This window comes from Myxocyprinus asiaticus, chromosome 3, assembly GCF_019703515.2.
Source record: "Myxocyprinus asiaticus isolate MX2 ecotype Aquarium Trade chromosome 3, UBuf_Myxa_2, whole genome shotgun sequence".
Lineage (NCBI taxonomy): Eukaryota > Metazoa > Chordata > Actinopteri > Cypriniformes > Catostomidae > Myxocyprinus > Myxocyprinus asiaticus.
In genome coordinates, this window is record NC_059346.1 from 34,606,274 (window position 1) to 34,618,889 (window position 12,616).

At 34.8% G+C, this 12,616-nt stretch overlaps 1 protein-coding gene across 1 annotated transcript; it reads left to right on the forward strand.

Moving 5' to 3' along the window:
• The first annotated feature begins 1,911 nt into the window (after nt 1–1,911).
• LOC127429897 (fibroblast growth factor 5-like) lies at nt 1,912–12,319 on the forward strand. Its single transcript, XM_051679253.1, has 3 exons — nt 1,912–2,128; nt 3,819–3,922; nt 11,957–12,319. Exons 1-3 carry the CDS (start codon nt 1,912–1,914, stop codon nt 12,317–12,319), a joined length of 684 nt encoding a protein of 227 aa, XP_051535213.1.
• Nucleotides 12,320–12,616: the final 297 nt, after the last annotated feature.

Here is a 12,616-nt window from a genome sequence, read left to right on the forward strand (position 1 = left end):
TAATTAAATCTGTAAGATGCGGCATTACAACATAATATATTTCTCAAAACTCCAGTGATCTTTTAGATGCTCACCCTTTTAAATGAGCATAATGGACCGCAGTGATGTGGAGGAACACCCCTGTGCCACTATTTTTCCTTATGATGCTTTTCAAAAATGGACTGATAAAACTGCAAAGTATTCCATTCACTTTATTTGTGAAGGCATGGTGAAGACCCCTTAATTATGTTGAACAGATACAGGCAAGTCTACTATGTCTAACTATCCAATACAACATGTGCAGATGTTTTAGGCATTTGAATAGTAACAGTAAAATTCCCACTGTGTTATCATTTAAACAGAATCCAGTACTGCTTTTCACTCATTCATGGCTCAGCATGTAGCTGTACTGAAACAACTGGCCTAGACACCACTATTGTTTGATTATAAGAGAGCCAATGAAAAATTGAGAGGCTTTCTAAAGCCCCAATGAATTTGAAACATATTGTTAATTTAAATAATACATTATTGATTCGTTCTATGCTGTCATTAACATGTGTTATACATGTGCAAAAAAATACATGTAAGACATTGCTTGACATTGTGCCAAAGATGCAGAGTATAAAAACATAACATTATTCCACATTCGTTTTATTACAGGCTATTACATATTTTCTGATATGCAATTAGAAAAGAAAAGAAAAACATTGCCTTTTCAAAAACATCCTTAAAGGAATATTCCAGGTTCAATACAAGTTTAGCTCATTTGATTGCATGTGTGGCATAATATTGATAACTAGAAAAATTCATTTCCACTTGTCCCTCCTTTTCTTAAAAAAAGAAAAAAAAAGAAAAAATGGCAGTTATGGTGAGGCACATACTGTACAACAGAAGTGAATGGGGCCAATCCATATACATTAAAATACTCACTGTTTGAAAAGTATAGCTGCAATATGTACACAATATACAGGTTAACATGATAGTGTAATAAAATCGTTTACTAACCTTTTCTGGGTAAAGTTATATCAAATTTTACAACTTTGTTGCCATGACGACGGAACCCAATAAACCGCAAAACCCTAAACGACCATAAAATTTATTATTTAAACAACTTTACAGCTCATAAAATAATCGAGTTTCAACAGAAGCTTTTATAAAATTATAAGCTTCACATTTCTGCCATTAAACCATCCAAAAATTGCCCCCATTCACTTCCATAGTAAGTGCCTCACTGGAACCATAGTTTTTTGCTTTTTTTTTTTTTTTTTTTTTTATTTTTTTTTAAAGAAAACGTGGGACGAGTCGAAATAACTTTTTGTGTTAATCAATATTATGCCACAAATGCTGTCGATTGAGCTTAACTTGTATTGAAACCGGAATATTCCTTTAAATACCTCAGCATTTTAACAATAACGCAACTGTCTTTGCTCGGTGCAGGTGCCATGAACATTGCTTACTGAATAAAATTAAAACTGTAATTCTGGATAGTGGCCTATCTTGGACAGAAAGTCTCGACTATCTTTTTTCATTAAGTCATAATTATTTGCTTGCCCATCCAATGGCATACATGTTCCCTCCCGCGTAAATTGCAGCACGGTTCTGTATGTATAAAAGTATGAATGTATAAAAGTACACTCGTATCCCTGGTCAAAGGTGCGCTAATTTGGAACTAGCTACATATATCGTCGTTTTGAATGTTTCGTCCGATATAAATTCGGGATGAGAGCGCGCGTCCTTCAGAACTCAAGCACGCATCAAACAGTGAGATCATTTGTGTTATTAATATCTCTTAGCCAGCAGAACTGCCCCAGCCTCTGCAGCCGAGCGTAATGCCCACCAATGTTGTAGTAGTGAATTACCTCTGCGAGCGCTGGAACGAGCGCAAAATGCTGGAAGTGGCCTAGAGCGCGCACAACCAGTTCTCTGGAAAGAATGAACGTTCCTCTCCTGCTTTTACTCTTCTCTCAGTTGCTCCGCTCTGCAGCGCTAACGGGATCTCAACACGTTTCTTTGGAGCACCAACTTGTCGGCGAAGGGCGCATATCAGGGCGCAGGACTGGCAGACTGTACTGTAGAGTTGGAATAGGTTTCCACCTTCAGATTCACCCCGATGGAAGAGTCAACGGGAGTCACGAACCGAATCGGTTAAGTAAGTTATTATATATTAATGTTTATGGACTCAAAGGCATTTGGTTATGTGGTAACACTTTACAATAAGGTTCCATTCGCTGACATTAGTTAATGCATTTGGTATCATAAACTAACAATGAACATTATATTTAAAGCATTTCTTAAACTTTGTTAATTTTAGTTAATAAAAATACACTTGTTTCTTATTAATGCACTTACTAATGATAACATATACAACCTTTGATTTAAAAAAAAAAAAAGTATTATATGTGAAAATCAACAATAACCAAGATTAATAAATGCTGTAAAAGTATTGTTCATTGTTAGTAAATGTTAACTAATGTTGTTAACTAATGTTAACAAACCTTATTGTAAAGTGTTGCCATTTAGAGTTAAGTAAAAATCCTTTTTTCCTTGCTTGACCAAGAAAAAATGCTTGTTGAGGCTGCAGACTATATGCAGACATCTATTTTACATTTCAGATCTCAGTATGAACGACATTGCATTCATTTACATCCAAAACACTGTTTTCATGAAGCTACCCTTTTAAAATCATCCAATAGTAAACAAAATGCTTCATTTGAAGAACTTCATAAGTGTTTGCATCGAGAAGAATCTCCTTCCAATTAATGAATATCATCAGAGGGGGAAAAAAAACCCGATTAATGAGCTGTGCAAAAAAATGCTTGTTTTTTATGTGGCTCGGTCTGGCTAAGTTAACTGCTATTCCATAGTGAACTGACTCTTAAATTATATGTAAATTGTAGGGCTGCCTCTGGTTGGAGTCTCTTGTTTGGAGCTGTTTGTTTATTTACAGGTATGGGGAACAGGTGCAGCAGCTAAGATCAGAATGCTGGTGGGTTGCAAGCTGAAGTGAGTGGCATCATTAACATGCCATATACTAGATTTCTGTTAATGGCTGAAATGCTCGATGCACATACCGTAGTACTCATTCTATTTAAAGGGTCTACTGTAAAAACAGATGATGTTGCTGAAAATTAGATTAAAGTAAAAAGGATTCTTTTGAGCTGCAAATCTGGCTGTGGGTGTTAAGTCCATATGCCAGACAGAATTTGTAAGAAAGCAAACAACTTTCACCAGCAATCATCTCTCTGAAAGAATACACCCTTACCTATCATGGACAAACAGTAAGGCTTTATTAAAACAAATAAAAACAAAAAGATGAGCATTGAATTAAAATGCCAATAAGAGTTTACATACTATATATCAAACAGAACTCTTTTGTGGCATTATGGCACAGTTCACTCCTGTGTAAACAACACAGGAATATAACCAATTTCATTTACAGTAACAAAACATGAGCTCTTTAAAATCAGTAAAGAGCCTATTTGTGGGCCCTGTGAAGTCTGTATTTCTGCACACTAGCTGAAGGAAGAAAACCCCAAACCTGTAGTTTTGACATTAGAAAAACATTGTTAATAAACGTACAGTAGTCCAATTCATTACACACTTTGGATGACTGTGTTATGAACATGTTTTTATAATGTACTTGTACTTATATGTGTGTTTTGTTTTTGTATATTGTTTAAATACATGTAGAACTAATCTAATATTTTCTTTAAAAAAATATCTTATATCCCATCTAAACAAAAAGAAAAATAATTAATGACAAACAGCTGACCTTTGACATTTCTGGCATAAAGGTCATCAGTCATCACTTAGATCAGTGTGTCTTTCTCCATGTGAAGGTGTGCTGGAGCTGTTTGCCGTGTCTCAAGGGGTTATAGGAATCCGGGGAGTTTTCAGCAATCAATTTCTAGCCATGAACAAGAGGGGGAGGCTTCATGCGACTGTAAGTCTGATCCAGCACTGTTTTAACATAACATAAAATCATACATCCACTTTAAAAACCTGTAACAGTGAATGCACAACCAGCAAACCAACACAGATGTATTACATTTCCTATTCAGACTTAAAGCAAGATGTTGGCTATTTGTGAGCCTTTGCCAATTGTCTCTACAAAGAAGTACCGCACACAACAGTGGAGAGCCACATTGCAGTTTCAGAGCAATCTGGCTTTGTAGGGGGCTGGGTTGTCTGATAGAAGGCAGAGCTTATTAACGTGTTAATGGAAAGAGCAGAATAAAACGAGTGTGGGGTAGTTGATAATCTTGCAAGAAGGGGAAAGGAATAAATACTGTATGTATGTAAACAAAGTCGGGCAGCTGTAGGGGTAATAATCTTACAAACAGCAAAATAGGGACTTGCTGTGTCAACCCAAATAATGCATATTAAGAAACACATTCTAGTTGTGGGTTTAGTTAAATGTAATGAGAATTGTTTACTCCCATAACATAGTTGTGCAAGTAATGACAGAAACTGAATTTGTCTGTCCTGATAACTTCGGTCTAGGAAACACATATCAGCTTATTAATAACCGAAGTTTTGCAACACAACACCGATCTATCGGTAATGATAATAGCATGTTGTTCAGTTAGTAAATTAGTACTCAGCTTTCAGCTCGCATGGATTACATAGTTTTATCCCAGGCATGAGTACATTTCTTCTCAGTCATACCAGATCATATAGTCACTTTGGAAAGGAGGTATCTGCTCCCCAAAAAATAAAAAAAAATAAAAAACAGAACAAACCCAAAAACATAAAATAAATAAATAAATAAATACAAAAAACATTTCACCATTATTCCAAAAGACATATTATACTGTAAAAATGTTTTGTCAGGTAACCTAAAATGTGCTTCATGTGGTAACATCTAAATTAACTGTCAAAAATGTGATTTAAAGGGATAGTTCACCCAAAAATGACAATTCTCTCATCATTTACTCATTCTCATGCCATCTCAGACATGTATGACTTTCTTTCTTCTGCTGAAGACAAACGAAGATTTTTAGAAGAATATTTCAGGTCTGGTGGTCCTTACAATGCAAGTGAATGGTGACCAGACCTTTGAAGCTCCAAAAATCACATAAAGGCCACATAAAAGTAATCCATAAGACTCCAGTGGTTAAATCCATGTCTTCAAAAGTGATATGATAGATGTGGGTGAGAAACAGATCAATATTTAAGTCCTTTTTCACCATAAATCTCCACTTTCACATTTCAAAATGTAAAAGAATGTGAAAGTGAAAGTGGAGATTTATAGTAAAAAAGGACTTAAATAATTATCTGTTTCTCACCCACATCTATCATATCACTTCTTAAGATGTAAACACTAGAGTCTTATGGATTACTTTTATGTGGCCATTGTGTGATTTTTTGACCTTCAAAGTTCTGGTCACCATTTACTTGCATTGTAAGGACCTACAGAGATGAGATATTCTTCTACAAATCTTCATTTGTGTGCAGCAGAAGAGAGAAAGTCATAACATTGTATGGGGGTGAGTAAATGGTGAGAGAACTGTAATTTTTGGGTGAACTATCCCTTTAATATGACTGCATCAACCTCCCTACATTACACCAACAAACATAATTTTAAGGTTTAGAGCAAGTGGAAATACAACCTTATAAGGTAATACTGTAATTGCAAGTTACCAGGTCTTTTTTATTTTGTGCACTCTATTGCTCGAATATTTTTAGAAAAAATCTCCACAAGTGCATAAAGGATGGATGATAAAAAAACAAATAAATAAATGTCAGATAAATCTGTGGATTAGCCTCCAAACTGCTGCAGACATCATCTGTAATTAAAGCAGCTGCAGAGGCTCTGTCAGAGTTGAATTGGGTTTCATCCTAAGAGCAGCTACAGTTGCACTGGGTTATTTAATAGGCCTGTCAGCCTGGGTTTTAAACCCCAAGCTCTGTACTCCGTAGACAAGGCGGCCCAACCAAAGGAGTATCAAATGACTTGGTGTCTGATTTTGTTGCACTGTCTGTCATATTTAATATTTAGAAGTTTTCATAGTGGCAATTTATTGCTATGATAATGGCAAGGAAGACAGATGTACATTATGCGGTGTGACCTACCCAGCAAGCCAATACTAACATAATCTTTTCAAAGCTTAAAAGGTCACTGCATTTATTGAGAAAACAATGGCAACTGAGTGAGAAACCAAGAGAGAAAAACAGACAACCATTTCCCATTTCATGACATGCAGATTGCTCAAGAACCAAAGGTGTGTCTCAAATTCTGTCTGATAGATTGTAAATCTCATACTGTACACTGTAATGGTAAAAGACTGTAAAAATGCTACAGTAAAGAAAAAAACGTAAATTGGTTAATGAGTAGTTACAGTAAAATATATGTAATTTGTACATTTTTTAGATGTATAAAGTATTATTTTCCCGTATAATTAACGGTTAAAATGTATATTATGTTTAACAAGAGAGTACATGTACTTTTTACAGTAAATTATTGTTAAAATACAGTAAAAACAGTAATTGGGCATACACAGAATTCCCTGTGTGATTTTATTATATTTTATGGGAATAGTTATGTTTCTTCTTATTTTTAATGTAATTTATGTACTTTTGGGTGTTTTGTGTTATATTTGATGCAGTTTAGTTCATGTTTTTGCATAATCTTAATTTCACATGTGTTACCCTTTTGGTGTTAAGTGTTTGTGTGGGTGACACTGAGCACTGTCTCTACATGTGTATTGGCCATTGCTCCTGGAAGGGCCACTATTGATGAACTTCATCTTGAAGTCATCTTGTGCCCTTCTGTTGATACTATGGTGATTAACAATACATTATAAAGTGAAAAGGAGATTTTTACAGTTTCAGAAGTTTAACATATTAAGTTTATAATTTAATAATATAAACTGGTATATAATATAAGATGGTACTGCACCATAAAATATACCATAAAAACAACAGTTTTAAACTGTAAAATGTACAGTTTGTTCTGTAAAGTTGTTTACATATTTACTGTATTTTTACATAATTATTATGGCAACCACAGCTGCTATTTTGTTTTATTTTTTTTTTACAGTGAAAAGGAAACAAATGAATAATACAGTAACATTCAATGCTTAATTGTTGGGATCAAATTTGACATGCCAGGATGTAATAACTGTAAATGTTCAAGTACAATAGCACTATGCCAGTGGTGCAAGAGAAAGACTGTACCACAGTATGGGAAATCTTCAGCGAGATTTGGATAATATTCTGAAAGAAAACGTTCAGACTTCAGACACAGGTCAAGCAGCTGTGCAAGTTCACAACAATAAAATGTCTACTGCTCTCAAACACTGAACATGCAGACAAAAGGCATTCCTTCTTTCACAACTCCTCATCAAAGTTTCTCGCTGGTGGAATGATCTTCCGAACCCCACCCCAACAGCCCTTGCTACCTTGAAGAAACTTCTAAAGAGTCTTCACTGAAAACTTGACTGAATCTCAATCAACTTTCTTTAAAAATATATACATTCATTAATCGAGTAATTACAAAAAACAAACTATTCTTTCACTATTGTCTCACTGTATCTCACTTTCATCTCTGTTCTAACCTGTACTTTTCGGAGCAATTTTGGAACTATGTATTGCAGCACTTCTCTTGTTACTGCCTCTTTACACTGTAAAAAATAGTAACCTGTAATACCTTAAAGGGAGAGTTCGCACAGAACTGAAAATTATCACATCATTTACTCACCCTCATACCATCCCAAATGTGTGTGACTTTCTTTCTTTTGATGAGCACAAACATAGATTTTTATAAAAATATCAGTGGATAAATCCATATCTTCTGAAGCAATATAATAGGTGTGGGTGTGAAAATTATAAATATTTTGGTCCTTTTTTTCTATAAATTCTCCTCCCTGTTCAGTAGGTGGCGATATGCACAAATAATGTGATTCGCCAAAAACAAAAGAAGAAGAATGTGAAAGTGGAGATTTATAGTAAAAAAGGACTTAAATATTGATCTGTTTCTCACCCACATCTATCATATTTTTTCTGAAGACATGGATTTAACCAATGGAGTCTAATGGATTACTTTTACTCTACCTTTATGTGCTTTTTGGACTTTCAAAGTTCTGGCCACCATTCACTTGCATTGTATGGACCTACAGAACTGAAATATTTTTCTAAAAATCTTTTTTTGTGTTTAGAAGAAGAAAGTCATACACATCTGGGATGGCATGAGGGTGAGTAAATGATGAGAGAATTTAAATTTTTGGGTGAACTATCCCTTTATGGAGCTATTGCTGCCTCATCTAATCCTTAAAATTTGTTTTGTTGGTGCAACCTAATGTATTAAGGTAGATCAAGTTAAATAATATTTTTGACTAGAATAAAACCAGTTAATTTAGATGCTACCACATGAAGCACATTTATTCCATTGTAAGATGGATTGCTTATGTTGTATTTCTCATTTGTAAGTTGTTTCGATTAAAAACAACTGATAAATGAATATAGGTAAGTATAAATCACACAGAATAAAACAACCAAAAATTGGTCATAAAAGGGTGTATCCTCAACAGCTGACTGCTGCTTTTGAGGTCATCAGCCACTTCCATAAGACAAAAACCATGCACCCTAATCAAACAAACACCCAGATGTTTTGGGGGCAAATTACAGCATTTAAGGCAGTGTCCCTGTGAATTTATGGTGGGTCAAGTTGTGACTGGCATGTTTAGAAAATATTGTAATGGCATCATTTTCTGCTTTGCTGCACTCATCAGCAAACCAGAACAGTTTTATTATTTCAATGTTTCCTCTTGCTTGGGACATGCTCTCATTAAATTCATGATATAGTTTCCCACCAAAAGTATTTTTAGAAAATGAGGCCAAAATTAATAACGGTGGCCATATAGAGTAATTGGTATAGCCTACACTTTATATGCTACTTCCATAGAGACTCATTGACAGTAAATATATTAATTTACTATAGAGTTCAGAAACTTAGGAAGATATAACAGCCTGTTTGATTATGACAAGCAAACAATCAAATAGCTGTTAGAGAAGAAATCAGATATACATCTATTGGAGTCCAAAGTTACATTCATTAGAGAACAGCTTGGTAAAATTTTAATGTACATGCTCAGCTTGAAGAATGAATAATAGACCTTTGAGTAGCCGTATCTGTATGCGTCATCATAACTGCTATCTAGAGTTGATTTGATCAAATTATTATGATTGTTTGAACTGTCTGAGCTTCAGATGTTTTAAAATATGAACCAGAGATAGATCAAATAAAGGTCTGGTCTTTTCAGGATATGACAGCATTTGTGAAACCCTACCCAATAAGAAGGGTTTGCACAGTACATAACCAAAGATTGCCTACAAAACAGCATCTGTCCTGCTTTCCTGTGCCCTGGATAAAGTTATTTCATAGCCTAATGAGTTTTCAGCCCACACAAAGGAAGCTCTGCTTCTATCAGTCACCGCAGTCTTTGATTGGAAAGTCTGTTTTGATGACTTTGAGCTGGGAGATAAAAGTAAGACTTGCAATTATTCTGTAACCCCCTCGATGCTTCTTCCGTGGCTTGGTGTCTGTCATCTGCGTGCTGCTTTTCATTAACTCTCTTTATGAGGGGCTAACTCAATCAGGCCACAAAGTGTTCTCTCTCCAGCAGCTTCTAATGTGGCATCCTGCAAAGTGTGTGCAAGGTAATTACTTATTGCGTGGCCAAATAGTTAAAGCTTTATAAATGTGCTGTGGCTCTGGCTATTGCTGTTGTAAAATTGAAGCACAATACGAAAGTGGCTAACCTCCATATACTTGTTATATAGAGCTTCCTTTCATTTGTTTTAGTTTAGAGCTTCACAGTATATTATACAAAATGATACAGTCAAACAGAACACATTTTTATTTTTCAAACAGATAACATTTTAAATTCCTTTCCAATTTAGTTTTAAATTTGCTCTGTATGGTACATAGGGAAAAATATAATGTGTGATTTCGGTTGAAGATAAGATTTATTTGTTAACACATTAAGGTTAAATTTGTTAACATTAGTTAAGACCAGGGGCGATTCTAGGATTTCAATCGTACGTTGGCTCAGACTCCAATCAAACCATAAGATGTGCACATTTAATGCATTACACTCTGTTGCATAGATAGTTTGTTTTTGTTTTTTTAACTGTGTTTACAGCATTCAAGGTAGCAAGCTAATATTCATTTAGAATTATTTACAAAATTGTAGAACATGAATAAATCATTTTGCAACGTAAAAAATTTGAAAATAATAACAAGTTTTAATTACATCCTGATGTCACTGTAATGTCATTAGTCACTTTAACGCTTAATTAATTAAGCCACTTTCTCTCCTTGTTAAGCAAGTTTACCAAACTAAAAAAACTACATGCTCCTCTCCTTCAGTTGGTCAACAGATGCTGATCCTCGCTTGTTCACAAATCGAATGAGGGAATGTGGCGTATACATTCGGTGGGTCAAACCAATGATACGCTCCTTTTCAGCCCACACTCCAATGCTATTGGCTTGCGATATAGTCAGTCTTTACAATAGGAAAAAGCCACCAAAGCAGTCTTGCGCTTAAAAATAGTGCAGTGCTGCTGCTGTTTCAAAGATGTGTGTGCTGCTTGCTGAGTCACAGATTTGTAGGGGGGATAAAACCCTCCTAAATAGGGTCTAGCAATGCCTAGGGTTAAAGGTGCACTCAGTAATTGTTTTCCTCATTCAAAAAGTTGAACTCTTAAAGACATGAATTGTAATTGTGCAATATATGTAAGAAATCATGACCACTCTTTAAAACAAAGACTCATATCATATCAGTAACCCTATAAAAGCTGTTTTATTCTACATGGAGAGGGTCCACACATGGGGGCTGCCATGTTAGAATCACATGACCAGCCGAATACTACTCGCTTAATCTCAGTAACCGTCCTGTTATTTGACACTTTCACTCATTGATTAAAGTAATAATGGCTGACTGAAAATACTAAATTTCTACAATGGCATCTGAAACTGAAAACGATTGATTTTAAATGATGCTGCATCCAAGCCGCTAGGTGTCAGTGTAAGTCCAAGATGACACAAAGACAAAAACATGAACTAACAATGAAAAACAATTTTACAGCATTTATAAAAATGTGTTAATGTTAATTTACATATACATTTTTATATTACAAGTTATATACTTTAACATTTGTTAATGGATTATGAACTACTGTAGCATGACAATGAACATAGTATTATAATATATTAACATTTACCAACATTAATAAATGCATAAAATTCTGTTTAATGTGAAATTTCATTGTTTATTGTTACTTCATGATACCAAATACAATAACTAATGTTAACAAATAGGACCTTATTGTAAAGTGTTAACACTTTTGTTTTATAAGTGTCGATACTATCATCATCATTATCATCATCTTTGAGATACAAAAAAATAAATAAAAAAATAACTAAAATGACAAACTGGTGAATATTTTAAATATTAGACAAGACATTTACACTGGTTTTTATTATTTCATAACTTTTGATGGAAATGAATTGGAATAAAATATGCGCCTCCATGTTTTTGACTGTTACACTGAACTTGTCCTCTGGAGTGTTGTGTTAGTTTCACATCTACTGTTATACAATACAAAAAGGTTTGTATACTCACAAACCTGCTAAATAACGGATCAAATGTATAAAGACATTTTTATATAATGGGAGAATCTTCCAGAAAAGGATGTATGGGGATTATTATTTCTAAAGTACAAAGGTGTTTATCTAATTATAAATCAATGTGAAAAAAATAGCAGAGGAAACCTTGCACTAAGTAAACTCCATTCCATGTGGGCTCCAGCTGAAGTAGACATAAAGATCACTGCAGGGTTCTATTATCACTCACTTGCTGTGTTGAATGGCAAGACTCAAGACATGTCTGGGTGATGATTAACATACATGGGGGTGTAACTATCAGACTGATCAACTTGTTGATCTTTCTATCATTTACCTCTTATTCTCCAGGAAAGCTTCACAGATGACTGCAAGTTCAGGGAGCGGTTTCAGGAGAACAGCTACAACACGTATGCTTCAGTGATCCACAAGAACCATCGCACTGGTAGGGAGTGGTTTGTGGCACTAAACAAGAGAGGTAAAGCAAAAATGGGGTCCAGTCCGAGAGTGAAGTCACAACATGTGTCTACACATTTTCTTCCCAGGATGAGCCTGAATAAGAGGACTGAGCAAGGTTTCACAATAACAGACAAAGAAAAGGAGAATAAACCACCTCCACAGCCATCAAAAACCTCAATAACAAAAGTTACACTGAACAGTGGAAAGAGGAATCAGCAAATAGTCAAGTACTGGCCAAAGTTTAGATTTGGATAGATGGGTGCTGTCTAAAACATGGACTGATCTTGAAAAAAAAAAAAAAAAAAAAAAAAAAGACTAGCAGGGAAAAGTTGATTTCCTAAATTGGCCAAAGTCTTCTCTTAAAGGTGAATTGTTTGCTTAACTCTGACATGAGCATTCCAGTCATCATGTACATCACATAAAAGGGCTAAATTTCCCAATCATGTGACATTTTCAGATGTGGAAAAATGGAATGAACTTCTGTTCACTTAATTTCATGAAGATCTTCCCATGCATCCCAAAAATCTTTTATAGTTAAAAGTCTATTTTAAC

Coding starts and splice junctions, on each gene's coding strand:
- LOC127429897 (XM_051679253.1), top strand. CDS start 1,912: ATGAACGTTCCTCTCCTGCTTTTACTCTTCTCTCAGTTGCTCCGCTCT. Junction 2,129..3,818: donor TCACGAACCGAATCGGTTAA/GTAAGTTATTAT, acceptor CTCCATGTGAAG/GTGTGCTGGAGCTGTTTGCC. Junction 3,923..11,956: donor GGGGGAGGCTTCATGCGACT/GTAAGTCTGATC, acceptor CTTATTCTCCAG/GAAAGCTTCACAGATGACTG.